Here is a 25038-nt window from a genome sequence, read left to right as displayed (position 1 = left end):
GACACGCCCCTGACATGCCCCCAAAAAACCCCGGGACTTACGCGCGTCCCGGGGCTCTGCGCGCGCCGGCAGCCTATGCAAAATAGGCGCGCCGGCGCGCGAGGGCCCTGCTCGCGTAAATCCGGGTGGATTTACGCGAGCAGGGCTTTTAAAATCCGCCCGAATGTGCTTTGGAGACAAACAGCTGCACTAGTGAAAAAAGTTTTAGATAATTCAGTTGGCAGTTAAGTTATACATAAGGGGACCTTTGTTTTCAGATTTTATTCTTCTTGAGAATTTCAGTATTATAATAAAAAAAATCAGTGGAAAAATGACTGAATACACAGGAGAAAAATCAGTGGAAAAATGACTGAACGCACCAGAGAAAAATCAGTGGAAAAGCCATATTACCACTGATTTTGTTTTGTTATGACATTGAAATTCCCAGGGAAAGTAAAATAAAAACTGAAAACAAAGATCCCTATTTATGCAAAAGCTTTAGAACTTCCTCCTTCTATTCTATTTATATGTTTACTCTGTACAGATATTAGAGTTGGAATGTTTTAAACACTCCCTTTGTTTATCCATTCTCAGTATTATGGATGTAAGTAAACCAGAGTGCCTCATGCTGATCTTTATAAGAACTCCATGGATGGGGGGCATCTTACTGATAAAGGCAATACAGTGATCCCCAAACTAATTCCTCTATGCCCTCTCTTATGTCTGGTTTTCAGGATTTTCACAAGTATTATTTAGGAGTAGGCCTGCATATGTTTGATCAAAAAGTTAGATTGGACCGGTTGCAAAGAACAAGTCTGTGGATCACTGATGTGAATTAGGAATAAAACAAGAACTGAAAAGAGGAATCGAAAAGGTAAATGTTAAACAAGCAATGGTATTGCTCTATTTAAAATGCATGCTATTTATCCCACTAATGTATGAAAGCATAAAAAATTCCAAATATTGGCATTAAAATGACAGGAAACCTAAGGTTAAAAAAAATTAAAAGAAAAAAAAAAAAAGAATGAGGCAAAGCAGAGAGAGCCAAGCAAAGTAAATTGACATTTTAAGGAATCCAGTCAATGCATCTAATGTCATCCTTAGAGATCCTAATCCCCTTAAAGACTTTTATTGGATTTCTGTACCAAGCAATGATTGCAAGTTATTTCATGACTTTGGCTATTGTGTCTATAATAATTGACAAACTTCTAGTAATTATGGTTTTGCTTAGGTTGTATAGGTTTCTGTGCAATATATGCAGCATACACATGAAAAAGAAAGCTGTTGTGGGTACTTTATTGAGTATATATATATATATATATATATATATATATATATATATATATATATAATTGTTGTACTCTTTTATAGTGTCATCACACATTCATAGGTTTGGGGATTTGTGAATCCTCTGAAAGGGAACAAGGAATCAGTCCTCCTTTCAGCTAAAAGTGCATTCTGAATTATTTACTTGCAATGAGCTTTGCTGTTTTCAATTGAATTTTTTTACAAGATATAAAAGGAAAACCATGACTGAATGCATTCTGTGCAAACTATTTAAGCCTTGTGAAGTGTACAAAGGCTAAAGACTAGGAAGATGAGTTTTTGGTCCACCTTATCACCTGGGCTTTTAATGAATTCCTGGAATTTTAGTGAGCTCCAAATGGAAACAAATTAAAGTAATACCAAGGATATTACAGCAATATTATATTTTCTGTACCCAATGACATAACACTTTGAATAAAGAAATGAACATAAAACAACTTTTTTGCTTTCTGATTGACTAAGACTAGGTCACCCAGATTGCACAGTCTTGAGTTTTGTCTGTTGTGTAGCACACGGATCAATATTTCCTAACAGAGGAGGACAGAGAACGAGCTTTAGTTCCCCTTCGCACCAACACTCGCAATGAACAAAGCTAATTTCTTCATATGGCCTGGTATGTCGAAGAAATACTCTTGCAGCAGATACCATGTCGAAAGTGCTTATATAAGATCAAACCACAAGCAGTAACTGCTACCTCTTGATGTTAAAGAATAAGAAATTATTTACCCTTGAGAACTTCAACAGGCCCCCTCCCCTTCGTTTACTATTTTTCTCTTTAATTGCATTAAAATACTACTGATATTGCAAAAGTCCCTACAGCAGACAAAAGTAAAAAAGAAACTTGTAGAACAACAGTGAGGTTGCATTGTAGTTAAGTGCTCTATTTTTTTTAATTAACTGAGATCACCTAGGCTCGTTTGATATTTTGCTTAGGCAATCAAAGTCAACTTTGACTTGTTTCAAAAACCTCTAGTTTAACACTGTTACTTTTGAATTTCTATGAAAAATCACTGATTATAACTATTTGAAGTACTCAAAAATAATGCAGATCTTCAGACACTTTGGCTGGGAATATCCATATTCAAACCCCGATCAAAAAAGATGCACACTGGGCAAAGCTGGAGCTCTGATTTGAATGGGCTTAGTTTATCTACTTTCAACTGCGATTGTCATGACTTTACCTGCCTCCACTATCACTCTATGAGGCAACACAAAATCCTGCAAAAAAAAAAAAAGCCCTTCTCAGCACCTATGTAGTAAATCAACTATATCAAAACAGCCCTAACATTCATGATATTACTGCAAATGCTACAGTATAACCAAGAACACCAATAGGGTTTTGTCCTGTTTGATGATGTGGACTGGAAAACAAACCAAACTGTTGTCAGTCTCTATCAGGATCCTATTCTCTAGCAGAAGACTTCACCTCGGTCATGCACCCAACACAGATCCTCACCCAAAACAGAAGAAGGGACAATAAATTAGAAATAGAAATATGCGGACAAACACTGAACTGGACACCTCAAGACACCAAACTCTGCATGTAATGCAACGCTGGAGAAATGGAAAGAAATGCAGCATCCTCCTGTACTGTGCACAATGTGAAGGTATCAGAGATGTACATTTCCCACAACTGACTGAGAAATTTAAAGCCTTGTCACCAAAGAATGCACAGGAAAAATCCAGGGGAAATAAGAGAATCAGCAACTATATCAGGAAAATATGTGGTAGTCTCAGACCAGAAACATAATCTGACTAGAGACAACACCGACCAGCACCAGAACTCAAGAACTGTCCTTGTTACTGTCTTTTCTATACTTTGAAATTTGATTTATTGTTATTAGTATTATGCATATATTTCATCCTGTCTTTTATTTTCTTTGATCACTTTGATCCCAATTTACTAAGCTTTTATACCCACAGGCATAGAATGGGGAAAAAGCCTTCATAAATGAGGCGCTTTATGTATTATTTTGACAACACAAGTATAAATTGTTATGCCAATAAAGTTTTCTGAATCTGAAAGAAAGAGGGAGCAAGAAAAACTGATAGATGGATAGATAGATACATCTCAGGAAATGCATGCAAGAAGAGAACATCTTTTTGAGACTGGTTTTAAATCTTAACCCCTGATTGTCCTGCTTACAGCCTCATTCATTTTTAACCATTTGCTTAATGAAATTCCCAAAGTTTCTTTTGCCCTGCATGTTTGTCTTGATTAGATTATAAACTCTACTTATAATTGTACACCTCTGTGTGTGTCAAGTAGCGCTACAGAAGTGGTAAGTACTGTAGTAGTAATAGTCCTGCATATTGTTGATAAAGTAATTTCAAAATATGTGATTTCTTGCACTCTAGGAAAGGGAAATTTTACTATACGTTTTGCTAAGTTCCATAAAACATTTTAATTTCTGGTATTAAGAGGGATTAATATTCTTTCTCCAAAGTCTTTCAGTTTTTGCTGTGACTTTGGTTGTGATTTCTATCTTTTTTTCTTCTTCTTCCCCTCTCATTCTCTTATCTCTCCAAAGTACTTAATTTTCTTTGTTCTGTTTCTTTATTGCTGTTCTCGTTTTGTGCAGTCAAAGTATGAAGACATGTTCAGTGCCACCATTTGAGCAGTGTCGACGAACTGGCAAAAGGTAAGAGGCAACTCCTCCTGCTGATGAGGAGGTTTCAATGGCAGAGGGGGCCTAGAGATGAGGTGGTGCAAGTGGCTCACAGGTTGGTTCTTGCCTGGAACAGGGGAAGAGAACTTTTGAATAATAGAAGGACTAGGGGCATTCCATGAAGTTAGTAAGTAGCACATTTAAGACTAATCGGAGAAAATTATTTTTCACTCAACGCACAATAAAGCTCTGGAATTTATTGCCAGAGGATGTGGTTAGTGCAGTTATTGTAGCTGGGTTCAAAAAAGGTTTGGATAAGTTCTTGGAGGAGAAGTCCATTAACGGCTATTAATCAAATTTACTTAGAGAATAGCCACTGCTATTAATTGCATCAGTGGCATGGGATCTTCTTAGTGTTTGGGTAATTGCCATGTTCTTGTGGCCTAGTTTGGCCTCTGTTGGAAACAGGATGCTGGGCTTGATAGACCCTTGGTCTGACCCAGCATGGCAATTTCTTATGTTCTTAATCTAGGGGGGGGGGGGGTTGATATATTGGCAGGGGGGCTATGGTTTTGTCAGGAGATGCTTGGACTGGGAGGAGGAGAAATTCAGGGATCTTGGGGGTGAGGGTCTCATGTGGAATCAGGGCAGAAGAGGGGTTCCCTCAGGCTAATGGGCCTTTAAGATTAGTGACTCAACAGGCAGGGAGGTATTGCTAAGAATGCTTATTAACCTTGACTCAAGAATAGAAAGACTTGTTCTTTTTCATGACTGTTTATATTCCATCTTAAGGCTGTTTTCAGCATTTACCATGTGGTAAAAATGTATTATTCTGTATTATAGAGAAATAGCACACAAAATTCCCGATTACTGGAAACTTTTACATACAAATCAGGTACAATGCAGGCACAGTAATGAGCTGCATCACATGCAAATGCATTCAAAGCAGCATTAAGGAAACTTTCCCCAGGGAGCATCACCAGGTTAAAGTGCCTGTCGATCCCCTCGATATCCAGTTTAAAGGGGTCACAAATCCTTACTGAATGCAAACCCTTGCTCTCCCCATAAAAACCCACAGTCCTCTTGATACTTTCTCTCCCCACCAGGTCCATTATTCTTCTAGTCAGACTTGTGTGGCTAAGCCTCACCCCCTGAAGAATAGCCCCACCCCCGTGCTTGAAAACCTACACCCAATGTGAAAAAGGGCCTCCCCCAGCTTGGGCCCATCCCTCCCATGCCTTCATACTCTTGCCAGTGAAAAAAATTCAAAAATGGTCCTGGCTGACCATGGGCTCTCTTTTTCACTGCACATTTGAGGCTAAGGAGAGCCTGCCATCGGCCAGAAGTATTTTGAATTACATTGCCAGTTGGGCAGGAGAGGAGCAACTAGGGATATATTTTGGCTTCTTTGGACCTAGGGGATAGTAGGTAAGCTGGGAGAAGGATCTGGGGGATGGGGTTTTGAAGTCTTGCTCAGACATGCACTCTTTTCACATTGGGCCAAAGTTTGGAGCACAGGGAAGGGCCCAGGGGGACTTTCATTTTGCACTACAGTCAGGCCAGAGCTTGTTTTTAAGGTAGGGGGCATATAATAGGAACTTGTGGCCCTTTCTACATGTCAGTCCCAAGATGGTGGCCACCATCATGCATTGCCATGGCCAAGAATTCTCAATCTTCCCAACCGCAGCAATGCAAAGAAAAACTCTGTAGGATTTCATCAACTGTGGTACCTGGGTACTGATAATTATTCAAGAGACCCTTTCCTTACAAAATGTTTTGGTTACAAACACTGTACAAAGTTACCCCAGCCAACCGACAAATTAAGCAGCCAGTCAAATAAATAAGCAACAAATAAAAACATACATATAAAGGAGGGGCAAAAAGTCTATTCAAATAAGAGCTTGCGGAAGGTTATTGCATAAATTAAAACCCAAACCAAAATGCTTTTGAACGGGACATGAAGAAAAGCAGACTTATCCAGTGACGGGAACTCTCTACCAATCTTCAGTGTGGTAGATTGCATGGGCCAAAAATATCAACTGTTACAGAAATATAGCCCGTGCTTGGCCTGTAGTCTTTGTGCCAGTGCAGAGCAAAGTGATTTGTGTATCATTGCTAATCTTGTGGGCTGTTGGGGCCACTGGTAATCAGACATCTTTTGTTCACTTTAATACAAATCTATGCAACTACAGTCTCTTGTAGTATTACTGATCCTAATGAAGATTTAATGTAAGCAATGCATGTTAAATTATTACAACTGCCATTGCCAATCAAAGCCAAAAGAAGAACAAGCAATAATAATAAAAAAAAAACAAGCTGTACAGCCAGGATTCATAACTTGTTGTCATCGTACAGCAGGATAATACAGTGGGATAATAAGCACAAAGCAGCACTGGAGAGAGCTGATAAACAGAAAAGCATTATGCTGAAGTGACAGTCTGCGATGTCGGACTGGTCAGGTGCACAAAGAGATTGTGAGGATATACATGGCAGGTCTTCACACTTCAGTAATTAAAGGCGATTCTCTTCCATTTGGATTTCAGTGCTGGGAAAACATTCTGGGGCAATATTTTAACACATTTCTGCCCATAAAACAATGTTTTACGCACAGGAATAGGGTTTAATAAAATTGCTTGCCCGATGTGCAAGTTAACTTACATGTGTATGTCATGTCTATGTTTCCGTTTCTTCAGGCTCTGTGGAGGCATTCCTGGGGGCGGTGTTGGATGGTGTTGGATGGTGTTTTCACTTATGTGCACACGTTTCAATTGTAAAAATGTAAGTGCTCCAGATAGCAGGTGCAACTTATGCAGGCGCTGCTGAGGGATCATTTTCAAAGCGAGCGAACGTATGCACGGATGTCCTCCTTTGAAAACTAGTGATTTTTTAAAGGAAACATATCCACAGAAAAAGGAGATGCAACTCTGCGGGTAGTTTTTTTTCCCAGGGCAATTTTCAAAGGTAAAGTATGCGCATATTTTCCCTATGAGAGCTAGTGCAAAGCTGTGGATAAAACAACCCCTGCACTTTGCACCAAATGCACAATTTTGAAAATGTCCCCCTTAGTGAATGCATTTCTCTTTTTCTTATTTTCTACCAGTCTTAAAACCAAGAAAAGGCTAGGAAATAAAAGCCATTGCAAGGGTACAAGAGAGAGAGAGAGGAAGAAGCAAAAAGGCAAGTTGTAAAATGCCATGTTCTTTTATTTGGAATTGCTATTGTATATGCACTCCAATTTTAAACCTCAAATCACTTTCTGTGGCAATCTAGAGGCTTTATTTTATTTATTTATTTATTTATTTATTTATTTATTTAAGTTCTTTTAATATACTGATGCTCAAGACAAAGTCTTATCGTACTAGTTTACAATAAACAAGGGGGGGGGGGGAACCAGATAACATAGGAAGCGAAAGTTACATTAAAACAGGGACATCGAACATGGCTTTTAGAAGAAAAAGGGATAGATTAACAATTTCTATTCTAAATGTATAGAAGAGCCGCTAAGCAAGGCGCAGTTGCTTCTCTGGTAAACTTAAAATACATATTTAAGTTTACCAGAGAAGTTTACTAGTAGGGAGAAGTTTACCAGTAGGGAGAGATGAGTTTACCAGTAGGGAGAGATGAGTACAAGAGCTGAGTTTGAGAAAAACTATTCATTTTTTATCTGCGTCTATTTTGTGCATATGAAAGACAATCTCTTTAAATAAAAGAGGGGCTGGATTTGCCCACATGTGAGACTTAAAGGTGTATTTTAAAAGTCTGGCATGCGCCAAAACTGGAATATATGTGAATATGTTGGGCCGGCACACGCCAAGCGGATTTTAAAAGGTGCTGGCGTATGCACGTATCTCCCACTGTGCATCCAAAAATATTTTACCCCAAAAAAAGGACGGGGTGTTGGCGTGATCTGGGTAGAGCAAGGGCATTCCTGGATTTCACATTGAAAGTGTATACATATTTATGTGCACAAGTGCGTGCCAGGGTCCCCTGCCCTGTAACTTTACGTCTGCTATGAATGGCATGTAAGTCATAAAACAAAAAAAATTATACAGATCAGGTTGAGGCTAACAGGGGGAGGAAGAGGGCTTGGAAGTCCTATCCCTTGCCTGGGCAAACTGGGAACGAATGGGGAAAAACGGGCAATTGTATTGGCACGCGCCTATTAAAATTCACCCACTTACATGGTAGAAGCAACATTTGCGTGCCTAGGCACCCACCCACTTAAGATTGCATGCATATGCGTTCAGCCTATTTTATAACATGTGCACATATAAAAATTGAATCTTCACTAAAGAAGTAACTAGTATACAGACCTCATGGATCATGAAAAACAAATGCAAAACTGGATAGCTTTAAAGTTTAATGTGACCTTAAAAATAATTATGATAAATGCTTGTGTACATTTATTTCTGCTATCTCATATTTTTCATTTTTTTTTACTTTTAAAAAAGAAAATAAGTGCAGTCATATTGCTCAGAAATATCCTTGTTATACTGCATACCTATATTAAGCCCTAAAAGAGCAGGCCCAAATACCTTGCACTCATTGTTCAATGCCATGGTAAGCTGTGAGGAGCTATACCCATTTCCAGTTTATAGACTTCAACATAAGAACATGCCACGTTGGGTTACACGAATGGTCTACCAGACCCAGCATTGTATCTGCAACAGTGATCAATTCAGGTCGCTTAGAAGTAGCAGCAGATCCTAGTGGGGACATCCCTTTCTTTTTGGTCACTACCAGAAGTAAGAGATGGTAATCTTCCTTCCTACCTGTCTAATAATTGTTAATGGACCTGTCCTCCAGAAACATGTCCAAACCTTTTTAAAATCCAGCTATACTATTAACCTTGACCACATTCTCCAGCAAATAGTTACATAGCCTAATTTTCCATTGATTAACACAAACATGCTTTCTTAAATTTGTTTTGAATCTCCTACCACTTAATTTCATTCTGTGTCCCCTATTCCTAGTACAGTTTAAAAGGGTAGATAACCATTCCTTATTAACTTGTTCCACTAACCATAATCAAACTTATTGCATGGCTCAGATATGTGGTCTGTACACCTGAAAACCATTCCAACTTTGCACTTGTTGACAAATGCTGTTGGAAAACATTTGTGCGGGTCAGGAATATGTTAAAGTGCCACCCAAATAGAAGTAATGCACCTGATAGTTGCAAATAGCATCTAGCAGCACACTTGTTCTACTCCGATATCTAGTGCTTGCAGACATTCGGCAAATTATATTATAATATATCACTAGAGACAGATTACGTCCTGTACCTTCTTCTTTTATTTCAGGAGTAGTTTTCCCCTTCTCAGCAGCCTTCTCCATTTCCTGATCAATTTCTAGAAAGGAAATAAAAACAGAAAGATCTTAGAATTGGTTACATAGACTTGACCTACAACTGAATGCATATGGCTACACCCTATTATTCCACTGAGATGTTGTGTAAGATGTTTTGAATTTAAGTTCAGTCCTTTAGAGGATTTATTTCAAGCTTAGTCATTATTAGACTAGACAGAGTAGAATTGTAAGATGCTACACCTGTAGAATTTTAAGATGCCCACCATTGGCAAATTTCTTATTCAAAAAGATAGGTAATAAATCCAAATAAGTAAATAACCATAAGCTTTGGTTTTGGGAGAGCTATTACCATATAATGAATTTATAGCAAAATGCGTTTTTACAGTATTTAAAAGAAAAATAGCAAAAATATATTGTTGATATTTCACCTTGCAGATGAAACTAATACAATTATTAAATGTTTTCCTTTTTAGTAATTTTTTTAAAAACAAGTGTTTATAGATTCTGTTTTCCATCTGTGACAATGATGTAGCATTGAGCAGGCAGATAAAAGAAAGGACAGGCATTTTTAGGGAGACACCAACAGAATGCAGAAAGGTTCCCAGGCCATGCCAGCCAAAGATGAGATGGAGCCAAGGTGAAGAGGGGAGATATAGAAAGAAGAGAGTTGGAGGGAGGAGGTGAGAGAGGGGAAGGGGAATTGAACATAGGAGGGGAGGAAAGGGGGAGAAGAAGGGGAGGGAAAGAGGAAGAGGGAAAGAGGAGATGAAAAGGAGAGCTGGGGAGAGGAGAAGGAAAGTAGGGAACATGGTGGAAAAGGTGTAAGAGTGCATCCCTACCCAACCCACATGCACATTCCTCATCCACACCTTACACCCTCCCCCCAACCACACAAGCCCTCGCCTACCCCCCCCCCACACACACACACCATCACACACACCCCACTCCTCCACACACCTTTTTCTATGTTCCCACATTCTCTTACTCTCAACCCCCCTAAACCTACTCACCCTGACTCTTATCCCTTACCTCTCCCCCTTCCCCCTCTCCCGGAATCAACGACAAGGCACGCACACACACACACACACACACACACAGGTCAAGGAGTCAAACAATGTGATCTCTTAGGTTGCCGTGCAATTCTAGGCTTTTTTCAGTCTCAGGGAGGCATGTTTTGTAAGCTTCTCCTATTACACCAATTCCAGTTTTATGAATCTAAGTAATCATGACACGGCTGCATGAATTCTTAGAGTTAGACTCTTCCACAAAGTATCATAAAATGTTCCTAAACCATGCTGCACAGAGAAACTTGACCAAAATGTGAACCTGCCGAACTCCAGTCAGCCTACTCCACAGCTGCAATCACATTTTTTCAGGTTCTGATTGCTTCACATAGAGGCAAAAGATCTAACTGTTTGGTAAAAATGGGTTATGCATCTCAGATCAACAAAAAAACAATATTGTTCATATCCCCCCTCCCCCAAATAATTAACAGTGGAAGAAATTGCACAACTAAGGGATGATTAATGTCATACAAAAATGGAAAACTGGCACTTAAATGGCCCAGTTCACAGCTTGCATAGACATAAAATATTCTGCACATGGTTTACACCCACAAAAGTTTTATATTAAATTAATTGTTCTTTTCTACATATGTTGTCATAACACTGCCCACTCTGAAGAGAGATGTGTTGGATTATGTTTAGTCTTTTGTCCTATACTGATTTCCACAAGGGCTTCCTTCTACCAGAAGGAGCAGCTAGCCATGCCACAAGGAAGAATGTGTGAACAGTAAATCATTTTTTCAAATAGTTTTGTTGCCATTATGCAAAATTTGCAAATGTTTTTGGCATAGATTTTAATGAAGAATTTCATTTTATAAAGGTGAGAAATATGGAAGTGTCCTAATTCTGTACTATTTTGCCAATTAAAAAAATAAGATGAGGGTTAACAATTCAGCAAAAGAAAGAATAATTTTGTCATTATTCCCCTGTCAAAAATGTTCCTATTAAATTGTATAGTTAGATATTGGCCCCATAGCTATGCCAGAGCCTATAATGTGCCAGCTGTCAGCATTCCCTTGTCAAATTATTTTTTAATACAAAGATGCCAATGTACTAAGCCATGGGATTTTTCATGATGGATCAGATATGTCACAGACATTTTTGCTATATATGCAAATGAACCTGTAGTGATATTCCCTGCAAAAATTCCTGCAAAATTTTTTGCAAAAAAGATTACTACATTTCATTGAGGCGTAGTTATTGTGTTTGCAGAAATCCGCCTGTGAAACCATTTTACATGCCAGTTTTCTCCAACTTTCTAAACAATGAGCTGCTTTTCATGATATTATGTCACAGCAGCTTATTAATTTAGAATTTCAGTAAAATGTTGTATCTTGCAGGCTATGCATTTAATTTTGCTTCTTGCGAGCCTGCACTATTTTGCAAATGGTGTGTTGCTTGCTACAAGCCAAAACAGTGTGTGCAATCCCAAATTGAGCACACTAGTTTGCTTTTTTTGTATGCAAAACACTGTTCGCGAAATAATGTATGCCTTAGTATCGTGGCCTCAGAGAGTGCTTCATCAAGTGAAGCAGAGCTGGCAAGAGTGCCGTGATAAGAAATTGGCTGCACATCATCAACCAAATCATAGCATTTTGTAATGCAAAGACTCAAGTTTGTGCCTACTGCTCAGCAGGGCTCAGGCACAACATGAAGATGATGAAGTCTGGCTATGAAGGAAAAGTTCAAGAAAGTAAAACTTTAGTATAAATGTTTCCAAAATGGCCTATTTCTACTTTTGCGATGCCTTTTCTCATATCTTTAATTGTAACGCTTGTTGGACTGGGGAAGAAGAGAAGAGGAATGCTAAAAGAAGAGAGAAATTAGCTAGATATAGAGCATAATGGCATGCTGTAACACAACTTTAACTCTTTTAATAGCATACAATTAAGACTTATGTAATGAGGCATGTTAAAACTCCAAGGGTGATAACTGGTTTAGCATGCACCAAACGATCCCCTAGATAGTAAAGTGTTATTGCACATTTATTACATCTAAAACCACAGCAATAATAAAATTTGTGATAAGTGCTATGATACCTTGCATTAAAATGACTTACATTTTGCAGTCATCTTTTGTGAAACTGAGCAGGCTGATGAGTGGAGCCACAGGCACACCTCAATTATCCTCACGGCAGGAAAATATTGACATATACCAATGTATACTGATATACTGTAGGCTTCAGTATTCCACTCATAAGGAGAAAGGGGAGAGAGAGGCCTGACAGGTCCTAACCTTTCCTCCTGTTAAAAAGAGTAGGAAGGGCAAACAAGGGCCTATCCTGATCTTCTCCTTATAAAGAGGAGACAAGGGAGGAGACCCAGAAGTACCTCTTTTGCAGGTGAGCCACCGGCAGGAGAGTTGTGATTCCCCCAGTCAGTCTCACAATATCTGGCAGGAACTTGGGGGGGTTGCTTGCAGATCCCTGGTTGCTTAGCTGGTTACTGACTAGAGTGAGCCATTTACTGCATGATGGTCATGGCCTTTAATCAGTTTGCCTATCTCTAATAGATCGGGGGGTGCCTGTGCGTGATTCAATTAGCCTGTTGGTCTCCAGCAGGACTGTTCTTGGGTGCAAGTGAGTCAAGCACAGAAAATGTATAAAATCAGAGAATTTCAGAGAATCCATGGCAGGACTGCACAACTGATTCAGCACTGAGTCCTGTGCTGATTGTGTCCCCCAGCTAATCATTGCACTGGGAAGGAGGACCTCAGATAGGAGGAAAGTACCACTACCTCCCTATTCCCTTCCTCGTGAACAGAAGGGAGCAGCAAATTGCTCTTTTCTGGGCCCTTCTCTTCCACCGCCAACTCCCAACTCCCAACTCCATGCTTTCCACCTTGCTGCACCATATGCATAGAATAGGCCATATTCAAATCTAGTCTATAAGCTCACCTTTTTAAGGCTGCTATTAAAGCCTAAGCATGTTTGTCTTGACTAGATTGTAAGCTTCCAGGATGAGGGACTGTCGCTTATATGTACAGTGCTGCCTATGTCTGGTAGCACTTTAATAATGATATGTAGTAGCAGTAGTAGTACGTCTTGTGTATAATATTTAAATATTGTACTGTTGGGGGGTTGATATTCAAAAGATTTACCCAGTTAAAACCAGATTTTAGCCAGATAAATTTTAGTTGATAAAAATCCCCCACCCCTTTTTCTCAGCCAAATTTGTGCAGATAAAAATTGCTACGATTGGTCCCGTAAAAAAATGAGCTGAGGCGGGCTTTTTAAATACCGCCATGTAGTGCATTATTCAGGGCTATCTGACTACATTTGTGCATACAGCTCTGTCTCCACAAATGCCTGTCCTAAACTCATCTGCGCAAAACTCATGTGGATAGATTGAACTGGATATTAGCAGTGCTTTTAGCCACTCAATATTTGGATAAAGATTTATTACTGGGTGCATTTATCTCATACATTCAGTGGCCTTTCAGATATCAATCACAGAATGCACGTTTTTTTTAAAGTTATCAAACAAAAGGACAGCATGCTTGCATAAATAAGAGCTTTTATTCATAAAATCAGACCCCTGCAGCTACTACAAAATGCAGCAGCCAGATCCCTCGCAAACCAAAAGAAATCAGACCACATCACTCCCATCCTCAAGGACCTCCACTAGCTATCCATCGCCTTCCAGACACAACACAAAGTTCTATCCCTCATTCACAAGTCACTCCACAACGACAAATTGGACTGGTTAAGCACGCCCCTACGATACCACACACTGCAACAAACCCTCCGATCCTCTAACACTGGTCTTCTCCACATCCCCACCCAAAAAAGAAGCACATCTAACCATGACAAGGGAACGTGCACTCTCCATAGCTAGACCTTCCCTCTGGAATAGCCTTCCAGCACAACTAAGATCCGAACCCTCAACACAGCTCTTCAAAAAACACCTAAAAACCTGGCTTTTCCAGCTAGCCTTCCCCCAGTGATCATAACCCCACCACCCTACCCTTCCTTGTTAGCCCTGCCCCTGTTATCATTTTGTCCGACCCCCCTGTCCCTGGTCGCATGCCACTCAATTTCACCATGTTTCATTTTAAGGCTAACCAATCCCCTTAAGTTGCGTTAGAAGAGTTTGCGTATCAACTTTCATTCTTTTTATATTCCCATATTGTATCTTGCTGCTAAACTTCAAGTTCATTTTGTTGCATTGTTAAAGATATGTTTCACTGTAAGAAATAAGTACCCTTCCCACTTATTTCCTTTTCGTTATCTGTAAACCGATGTGATATCATTGATCTAATGTCGGTATATAAAAATGAGTAAACAAATAAATAAATAAATAAATAAATGTTTCCATGGAAAATGTATAGATTTTTGCATCTGTGCATGGATTTCCTCATGGCTAGTCCTGGAGCACTCATGGACCAGCTATTGCTAACAGTACATTTTGGGATGATATTTTTCAAAGGGACTTCTGCAGGTAAAGTAGTGCTTTACCTACCTTTAAAAAACAGACATATGTAAAATTATGCGCATACACAATGCATGTGCATAATTTTTCCTGCATACAGGAGAGGCATTTCAGGGGGTGGAGTCTGTGCAAGGTTGGGATTGGGGGTAACTATGAAAGGACCTTGGAGCCTATGCCCCTTCACATTTGGCCAGCCACCTTCCTTAACTGCTGATTCACATCTGAATCAGCCCTTAACGATGTAACAGGTAGAGGGCTTGGAGACACTGGAAACACTGCCAGTCCTTGACCTCTTGTGCATTTTAAAAGGCTAACCTGAACAGGGAAACACTGCCCTTAGGCTAGCCCTGTAAAGATATGAGGCCATCAAAGTCTTTCTGTTTACTTTTGGCAGGTAATTATCTCCCTTCCTCTCAGCACCTTAAAAGTTGAGCAGTGCCTGGCTGGTTTGCTTTGAAAATTGGTAGAGCGGGTGCATAGCAGCCCGCAAGTTTATTAGATTCCACTTTAAATTATAGTTATAATGATATAGTAGTTATACTTTACAATACTCTACATTAAGCTATGTTAATTCAGTATGAAGATATGGACTCCCAGACTGCTTCTATTGAATTCTGCTCCTTCCTGTAGCTAAAAACCAGACAATTTCTTACACAATCATTCTATCTCTAGCTCATCCTACAAGACAGTTAGGTCGAAGAAACATAAAAACAGAGAAAATGATGGAGGATAACCACTTCAGGGACCACGTTCTCTGCCCATTCCCCTTCCCTCTGCCATACCGCACAATGACTGGTTTTACAATTACTCCCCCCATCATTAAGAATCCTCAATGATTGCTGCATGCTTTTTTGATCAGCAGGCAAAACAGCCCTTTTGCATGGAGACATTACCCATTTCTTGAATTAGAGCTCTTATTCACAATGTAATATCATGTGAAATTGAGGTTCTGGGCCCAGATTTCAAAAGGATGTCTCTTATTCTGTATGTTTGGAAAAAAGTTTTGAAACTAGAACTCCATGGCTATGGGATGCATGTCCAGGTGGAGATTATTACAATTACTAATCCTTACAAGCATTCATATTATCTGTATTATGTTCCGATGTCTAAAACTGAACTTGGTTTCATTAAGCAAATCATTTAAAACCGAAAGTGTTTCCAAGTATAATTTATTCAGGGAGATAAGAAAGAGCTAAATGATATTTTTTCATGTCTCAGAAATAATTAACGGTATGTTTAACAGATGTGGCAAGAATTATACTTGCTTATCCAGTTTTAGTCTTGCAGAGCAGATATCTCTATTGTAGTTACTCTAGTGACAACTGCAGACAAATCTCTAGAAGAATGGCAAATATGGATGGGTCTGTTTTATATCTTAGCCATTTATTGTTAAAAGAAGCTTCCAGCGCTACTGTCTGTAATCACATGGGTTTCTTTTAAAGCAATTGAAACATAAGTCTACAATCAAAAGATGGTATTTTTTTCCTCTGTTCAAGATTGCTGTTAACACTGCAGTATATAATCCAGCTAATACAGAAAAAGAGGCATTGTGTTCCCTATTACAATTCTTGATTACATTTAACTTTTGCATAGGTTCCCTGAAGCAGCTTTCCGAAACACCAGAGTCGGGATTTGTTGGCAGTTTTAAGTGAAATTCTTTTATGGGGAAATGTTGAAATTGTTTTTGGTGACTTTGAGCTTGAACTGATGGTTATATCAAAACCCAACTTTCAGTGGAACTTTTGGTTAACAGAAAGTAATTGTGGGTTGAAGAAAGAAGGTGTTGTGCTTCACATTGTTTTTGGATTAATTGACAGGATGCAGCAACAAATTTAAAACAATGCTTGCATATTGGACTGGTAGAGGATGATCTGGCATAATTTATAGCATAATTTATAGCAATAGTTCCTCGGTCTTAAGTACCTGGAAGTATTTATGGTATGTTTAATTTTAGTGTAAAGTTCTTTTCTCTCCATTCTGGGTTCACCATTTCATGATAAGTCAGGTAAATAGGAATATTTTGCTTTTACTCATGTTACTTCGTTCAATCTACATGTATGTCCCATATATCCACAGTAGTAAAAGAATATATATAACGCTAGAATTTCAGAGGTCAATATTCCAAGCAATTTGCCCTTGCTCAAGGTGGCTAAAAGCCTGCATGTGTTACTCCACAACTTGATTGCTTTGAGCCGTTTTAGGAGGAGGTGGTTTCGGGGAGGGGAGAACATCTTTAGGTCAGGGGAGGAAAAGCTAGTGCTTAGGTTGCAAGTTCACATCATGAACTTTTCCAGCAAAATTCTACCGGCAGGAAAAGCAGGTGCAATTGACCACGAGCACTTTCAGCCCACGTTGGGTTATAAAGTGAAAGCCTGTGCGCACTTCTGCTTTTAGAATTTATTTTGGCGCAATGCCCGCGGGTAAAACGTATGTACAGTCTTTGTCCCAGTGCAACTATTTGAAAATTGCCCTCTCCATGAGTTCAAACAGAGGTGTAATACAAGCCACATGACATCAATGCTAAACAAAATGACTCTTTCCTTGGAACTAGATTATGTTAGCTAATATACTGCATTAATGCTGGGAAAATGTGTAATTTTATTACCCATTTTTATTGCCCTTGCTTCCCATAATGTGTATGATTGCAGCCTGTGCCGATGATGGTTCTCCTTAACAATGGCATGGTCCCACCCTTTCCACCAACCATCTCCCCAACAAATGCAAGCTTTTAAAAATTATAGGAGTTTAGCATTGGAAGTCTGAAAGGCCATAAGTGTATTTACCTGAGGGAACAAAGCAGTGTTAGGTTTAGATGATAATTTGCACTTCTTACTACAGATTAGTTACAGCACTCGTGATTGATTACTGCACTATATCAAAGAGTGGAAGGGGATGGCAACTGTCCCCATAGACTGGCTACTCAAGACTTACCAGTTCTTGCAGCTGCAATAGCAAATCTTCTTTATCTTGAGTAATGCCGCCCTACCTGACAAACTTTGGTTCAAAACATTTTTTAGAGGATCAGCACTGTCTAACACTACAAGCCCAAGGATGGAGCACCCTCCTCTACATTTGCTTGGCAGACTGGAACTCTTGCCTGGAACAAGACAGGAGAAGGAGGGCCTAGACAACTCATAGTAGTATCTAAGAATCTCTGGCATTATTTCAAAAAATAACTCCCTACCTGTCCTTATTCCCACAATCTTGCTGTGGCTGTCATACAAATCTTAACAACAAAGTGGTGAAGGAGTAGCCTAGCATTTAGTAAGGAAGTGCAGAGAAAAAAATTCTCTTTTTTTTGTTTTGGTTGGGTTTTTTATTTAGTTTGATGTTTATTTCATTTTGTTTTATTTATTTGAAGCAAACAGCAAAGGAAAAACAATGACAAAAAAATAAAACAAAAAGAAAATGAAGGGGTCAGGTTACGCCTCCTCTGCTACAAGGTTACCCCCAGTACCGCTGAAATAAAATAAATTACCTCCTCTTCCCTACAGGCTTTTCCCTCCCCCCCCCCCCTCCACACACACTGTCTCTGTATCCATCATACCCTATCTGTGTGCTGCAAGAAGTCATAACGGGGGGGGGGGGGGGAGGGAGCCTTCCTATCAACCCCACCCCCACTCCCACAGAGTTATCAGACATCCAGGATTAAAAAACCCAGAATCAGTCGGATAACAGTAGGTTCTGGCAGAAAAAGACCTGTGATGGTCAAGCAAAGGGAAAATAACATAATCAATCAGCACAAAAAACCAGAAAAGGTTCTTAGGAAGTGCAACATAGCAAGGCAGAAAAATTGGAAAGCTATGACTACAAATGCTCGCAGTTTGGGCAATAAAAACCCAGACCTGCAGGCCTTAATGGTGGAGGCAGACTTGGATGTTGTTGCTGTCACAGAGACATGGTTCACGGATTCTCATGACTGGGATACAGCCATAGCGGGCTATAACTTGTTAAGGAATGATAGAAAGGACAAAAAAGGGGGAGGAGTAGCACTTTATGTCAAAAATAATATCCAAGCAACTGAACTGCAAGGAAAGTGGGGTAGAGAAGAGGCATTATGGGCCGTCCTAAAAAAGATAACGGTGCATCCATTTTTACTGGAGTGGTGTACAGGGCTCCGACTCAAATGGAAGAACTAGACAGAGATCTGATCAAAGACATTATAAAGGTGGGAAAGAAAGGGGAAGTGTTGATTGTTGGTGATTTTAATCTGCCAGACGTGGACTGGAGAATCCCTTCTGCAGAATCTAACAGAAGTAGAGAGATAGTGGATGCCCTGCAAGGGGCTCTGTTCAAACAAATGGTAATGAAACCCACGAGGGAGGGAGTTTTACTTGACCTAGTGCTCACTAACAGGGATAATGTCTCTAATGTCTGGGTGGTTGCCTACCTCAGCACCAGTGATCATCAAAAGTATGGTTTGATATTGCAAATAGGATACGGAGAGGTGTCACAAAGACCCGAGTTTTGAACTTCAAAAAACAGACTATGTCGAAATGGGGTAATATCTGGAAGCAGAACTTGAAGACTGGGAGAAAATGGGAGAAGTCGAACAACAGTAGGCCAAACTAAAAGGAGCAATTACTACAGCAACAAATTTCTATGTTAGAAAAGTAAACAAAAGTAAGAGAAATAAGAATCCAATCTGGTTCACAAAGGAGGTGGCTGATTTAATAAAAGCAAAAAAAAGCAGCCTTTAAGAAATATAAAGAATCTCAAAAAGTGAAACACAGGGAGGATTATCTGGTGAAACTGAGGGAGATGAAAAAAGTAATCAAGAAATCAAAAAGTCAGGCAGAGGAAAGGACTGTCAAGGAGATAAAGCAAGGTGACAAAACATTTTTCAGATATATCAGAGAAAAGAGAAAGGTACATAGTGATATAGTGAAATTGAAAGGGGATAAGGATCAGTGGGTGGAGAGATGATGAATTAGAAGAAATATTAAACAAATAAGTCTGTTCAGTGTTCACAAAAGAAGACTGGAGAAGGACCGTCACTTTTATCAAGACTGTAGAAGTGGGTGGAGTAGACGAAACCATTTATGGAAGAGAATGTATGGGAAGAGCTAAGAAAACTGAAAGTGGACAAAGCCATGGGGCCTGATGAGGTTCACCCCAGAATACTGAGGGAACTCAGAGATGTGTTGGCCGGTCCACTGTGTGACCTGTTCAATAGCTCTTTGGAAAAGGGTGTAGTGCCTAGTGCCTGGAGAAGAGCGGTGGTGGTCCCGCTTCACAAGACTGGGAGCAGAGAAGAGGCTGGAAACTACAGGCTGGTTAGCATCACCTCGGTGGTGGGAAAATTAATGGATACTCTGCTGAAAGAAAGGATAGTGAACTCTCTACAATCTGGTGGGTTGCTCGATCAGAAGCAGCATGGATTCACCAGGGGAAGATCCTTTCAGACGAATGTAATTGATTTCTTTGATGGGGTGACTAAAGAACTGGATCAGGGAAGAGCACTCGATGTAATTTACTTGCATTTTAGTAAAGCTTTTGATACGGTCCCACACAAAAGACTCATCAACAAAATGAGAAGCTTGGGAGTCAGCTCCAAAGTGTTGGCATGGATTACAAACTGGTTGACAGATGGAAGACAACAGGTGACGGTAAATGGAACCTACCCTGAAGAGAGAATGGTTTTAAGTGGAGTGCCACAAGGATCGGTGTTGGGAGCAGTTCTGTTCAACATCTTCGTGAGCGACATTGCAGAAGGGTTAGAAGGTAAAGTTTGTCTATTTGCGGATGATACCAAGATCTACAACAGAGTGGACACACCAGAAGGAGTAAAGAGAATGAGACGGGATTTAAGGAAGCTGGAAGAGTAGTCGAACATATGGCAGCTGGGATTCAATGACAAGAAATGCAGAGTCATGCATCTGGGACGTGGTAATCCAAAAGAAATATATGCGTTGAAGGGTGAAGGGCTGATGTGCACAGAGCAGGAGAGAGACCTTGGGGTGATAGTGTCTAACGACCTGAAGTCGACGAAGCAGTGTGACATGGCGATAGCCAAAGCCAGAAGAATGCTGGGCTGCATAGAGAGAGGAATATCTAGTAAGAAAAGGGAAGTGATAATCCCCTTGTACAGGTCCTTGGTGAGGCCTCACCTGGAGTACTGTGTTCAGTTCTGGAGACCGTATCTCAAAGGAGACAGAGACAGGATGGAGGTGTTTCAGAGAGGGCAAACAAAATGGTGGGTGGTCTCCATCAAATGTCTTATGAGAAGAGGTTGAGGAACCTGAATATGTATACCCTGGAGGAGAGGAGGAGCAGGGGTGATATGATACAGACCTTCAGATACTTGAAAGGTTTTAATGATCAATGGTCATCAACAAACCTTTTCCATTGGAAACAATTTAGTAGAACTAGGGGCCACGATTTGAAACTCCAGGGAGGAAGACTTAGAACCAGGTCAGGAAATATTTCTTCACTGAGAGGGTGGTGGATGCCTGGAATGCCCTTCCAGAGGAAGTGATGAAGACTAAAACTGTGATTTCAAAGAGGCATGGGATAAACACTTTGGATCCCTAAAGGCTAGAGGATGGGAATAAATAAAAAAGCTAAACCAGCATGGAGTAGCAGTTACTACCCTTAAGAGAAACATGGGGGTAACCTGCATGGAGCGGCAGTTACTACCCTTAAGAGAAACATGGGGGTAACCTGCATGGAGCGGCAGTTACTCCCTTGGGAAGCTTGCAGGGCAGACTAGATGGTAGGGGTGTGCATTTGTTTTGAACGCATATGTAAAACGCAACTTCTTTTTTTTTTTAACTTAAAAAAGTGATGAGGCGCAACGATCGCGATTTCCAACTTATTCAACTTAGCTATGTTGAATAAGTTGGAAATTGCGATCGTTGATCCTAAATAAACACTTAAACCCCCCACCCTCATGACCCCCCCAAGACTTACCAAAACTCCCTGGTGGTCCAACGGGGGGTCTGGGAGCGGAGGCAGGGTGAATCACGTGACGTCGGTGTCACGTTGGAGTGACGCGGACGTCACGTGGTCCACCGCGCCTCCGCTCTCGGACCCCTCGTTGGACCCAACCAGAACTTTTGGCCAGCTTGGGGGGGTCAGGAGGCCCCCCCAAGCTGGCCAAAAGTTCCGGTTGGGTCCAACGGGGGTCCGGGAGCGGAGGCGCGGTGAATCACGTGACGTCCACGTCACTCCGACGTGACGCCGACGTCACGTGCTCCTCACAAAGGAATACAGGAATGGCTTCCTGACTCCCCGCTGGACCACCAGGGAGTTTTGGTAAGTCTTGGGGGGGGGGGATTAAGGAGGGTGAGGGGTTTAAATTTTTATTTAGGGAACCGGTGCACGTATGGACATAGCCTCAACTTATGGAATTCTACATATGTCCATATTGACCGAAATTGACCCTCACCTTCGACTTATGGACTTATGAACATAAACTTTTTGTCTGCACATCCCTACTAGATGGACCATTTTGGTCTTTTTCTGCCGTCATTACTATGTTACTATGAATAAAGCACTACTGAATATATCTAACAAGTAAACCCTATTCTTTCTGTGACCACATAGCCAGGTCATCAGAGAGCCTTGATTTTGTCTTTCTTTTACTTTAGGTTACTTGTCACTGTGGCTGAGCCAGGAAGATTCTTATTTCCTGCTGTCATGTCACTTTTCTTGTACTTCGGTTTTACTTCATTTTTGCCTGTAGCTTTTTGACTTTCTAACCTGGGCATCCAGTCAACCCGTCCCAGTCACAAGAGGCCAGCACACAATTTCTTAAATCTAATGATGAACTTTGATCTTGGGCCTTATACTGAAATTATATGATAAATAATAGATATTGAGTGCTATAGAGGCCCTGATATTTAAAATATCATTCTGAATATGAGGTCCTGAGAAATAAAAGCTCTCAATAAAAGAGGGGTTGATGTACACATTTAAGAAATAAAGAATTTTGGAACCATTTTCAAGTGAAATTGTACTTTTGATAGTTTTTTTTCCTGTTTTTGATACCTAATTTACTCATTTATTCTGTTTTTGATTATGTATAAAATTATTAATTTGACACCCATGTACATGAGTAACAGGAACAGTGAAGCAGACACTCTGATTTCATTGTATCCTGAAATCAAAAGAACATAATTATGAAACAATTTTAAAGGATTCTAATCTACCCAAAAAGCAGAATAGGTAATTCTTACTAGAGCTGTAAATAAATACATAAACCTTACTTCTGTTTCCTGCTTTACTATTTAGTAGTTATTTATTTGTCTTTATGATCAAGGAAACTATTGCAGTAAGGCAATTATTGTTGCAGCCCTTCAAATAAAGAAAATCATAGCTGTATTCCGAAATATCATGCAATCGTTATTTATTTTTCTAGCTAAAGGCAGAACATACTCTAAAATGAGAAACATACAATAGTGACTGGTAGGGACAGTAGGCCCATCACATCCCAAATGGTTTATTCTTTTTTTCCCTCCAACCTACTACCATCGAAGCACAATAAATATTGCTGTTCAAAAAAGAAACACTGGCCTTTAAAAAATATTTTACTTATTCGATCAGGTTATGCATTATGTGACAGATTTACACTAAAAGCAAACAGGCAGTCAAGTTAGCCAAAGACAGCAAGCCTGTCTTATAGCTGCACATGTCCAGGAAATTCAGTTGTCAGTCAGATGAAAATCAGCAATTAGTTTACTGCAGGAGTGAATTGGCCTATCAGGGGATTAGACAACCCAGGTAAGTTGGTCACACTGGTCAGGTGGTCTTTATCAATTCTTGCTGACAGAGGCTGTAGCAGAAGAAGGAATCCGCGGAGCCGCAACAGAGCATGATCCACCGTGGCCACAATGAGACTCAATCTGCCGCGGCTCAATGAAGGTCTCAGAGGGGCCACGACAGAGCACAACCCCCCGCGAGTTTGCTGATTATAAGCAGTAGTGATCTGTGCAAGGTCACGGGAGAGCAGAGGTTATTATGGCCAATTCCAGCTTCACCATGGAAGGTGAAGTAGCTTCACTGCTAGCCATAAGCATCCCCTTCTCACAGAGAGATACAATCCATCCACTTACTCGAAGAGACAGCCTGACTGCTGCTGCCATTGCTACCCTCTATCCCTGGGATAGGATGAAACAAGGTGGACTTATACTTAATGCTCCCCCATGAAGAATTATTAATGGTCTACAGCCCTGAAAGCTGCTGTTACCCCCAGCATCCAATTGCCTCAAGAAGATGAAAAGTGTCCTAAAAAACTTCCAAGAGGAAGAGAAGGAAGTCTGAAGTCTGTTGCTATCTATCATACAACAGTGCACAATCTTCTACCTGCACTGAGGGGGCTATTCTCAAAGGACATTTTTGTTCAGCCATATAAAACTCTTTGAAAGTTGCTCTTTTTTTGTTTTTGGCTCAATTTAGACGCTAATTATGGATGTGCTGTTGTTTCATTTTCATTAGCATGTTCTATTGTTTTAGGGCATGCTAAAATGATTAATGCATACTAAATCACCTTAGCAGGCACTAAAATCCATTTCGTGCAAGTTAACACAATTTAAAGGGCACTTAATGGGTTTTAGTGCATGCTAGAATGATTTACTGTGCACTAAAATGAACTGATAGAAAATGGAACAACATGATAGAAACACAACTATTCAGCTGTACATCCCTAGAACTAATATTTATTTATTTATTTATTAATATTTTTGTATACCGACATTCGATCTCAATTGAGATATCACACCGGTTTACATTCAGGTACTGTAGGTATTTCTCTACATATCCCATACACACTAATGGGCTGAATTTTCAAATGCATTTCTATGCATAAATCATGGCTTATGCTCGTCAATGGGCTTTTGGAAATTACCTGGGAGGATGAACACATTAAAGTATGCATAGAAGCGATTCTGCAATAACTTTTATGCGCACAGTAAAGAGTAGGGATGTGCGATTTGGGTCTTTAAAATTCGGAGAGACCCGAATTTCGATTTAGTGCACGCTAACCCTGTTAGCGCGCACTAACATTTTTTTTGTTAGCGTGCAGTAACAGGAGTTAGTGCGCACTAAACCCAATACCAAATTTTTCCCGAAAATCAAGAAAAATTCCTTCGGGTTTCGGGCTTCCGAACCAGGACGAATTAGGCAATTTTTGTTGAAATTTCCTAATTCATCCTGGATGAATGCATATCCCTAGCAAAGAGATGTTCTGGGATGGGGTGGGGGTAGGGTGGACCTGGGACAGGATAGCATTTACACATGTACTTTTGATTTTTCTACTGACAAGCAGGTGTAAATGTGTGCACATGTCACAGTGGGTTCTGTTTGTACCACTAATTTTCA

General features: G+C 40.1%; 1 protein-coding gene across 1 annotated transcript in view; it reads right to left on the bottom strand.

Moving 5' to 3' along the window:
- The window catches only part of LOC115088647 (neurofilament heavy polypeptide-like), a 611587-nt gene that overhangs the window by 408807 nt on the left and 177742 nt on the right, over positions 1 to 25038 (bottom strand). Inside the window, exon 12 of the mRNA XM_029596909.1 lies at positions 9200 to 9265. Coding sequence (XP_029452769.1) covers positions 9200 to 9265 — 66 coding nt within the window. The remainder of the gene's footprint in view (positions 1 to 9199; positions 9266 to 25038) is intronic.

Source organism: Rhinatrema bivittatum, chromosome 3, assembly GCF_901001135.1.
Source record: "Rhinatrema bivittatum chromosome 3, aRhiBiv1.1, whole genome shotgun sequence".
Taxonomy (NCBI): Eukaryota; Metazoa; Chordata; class Amphibia; order Gymnophiona; family Rhinatrematidae; genus Rhinatrema; species Rhinatrema bivittatum.
Note: the sequence above shows the minus strand (reverse complement) of the source record. Positions and strands in the feature narration are given on the sequence as shown.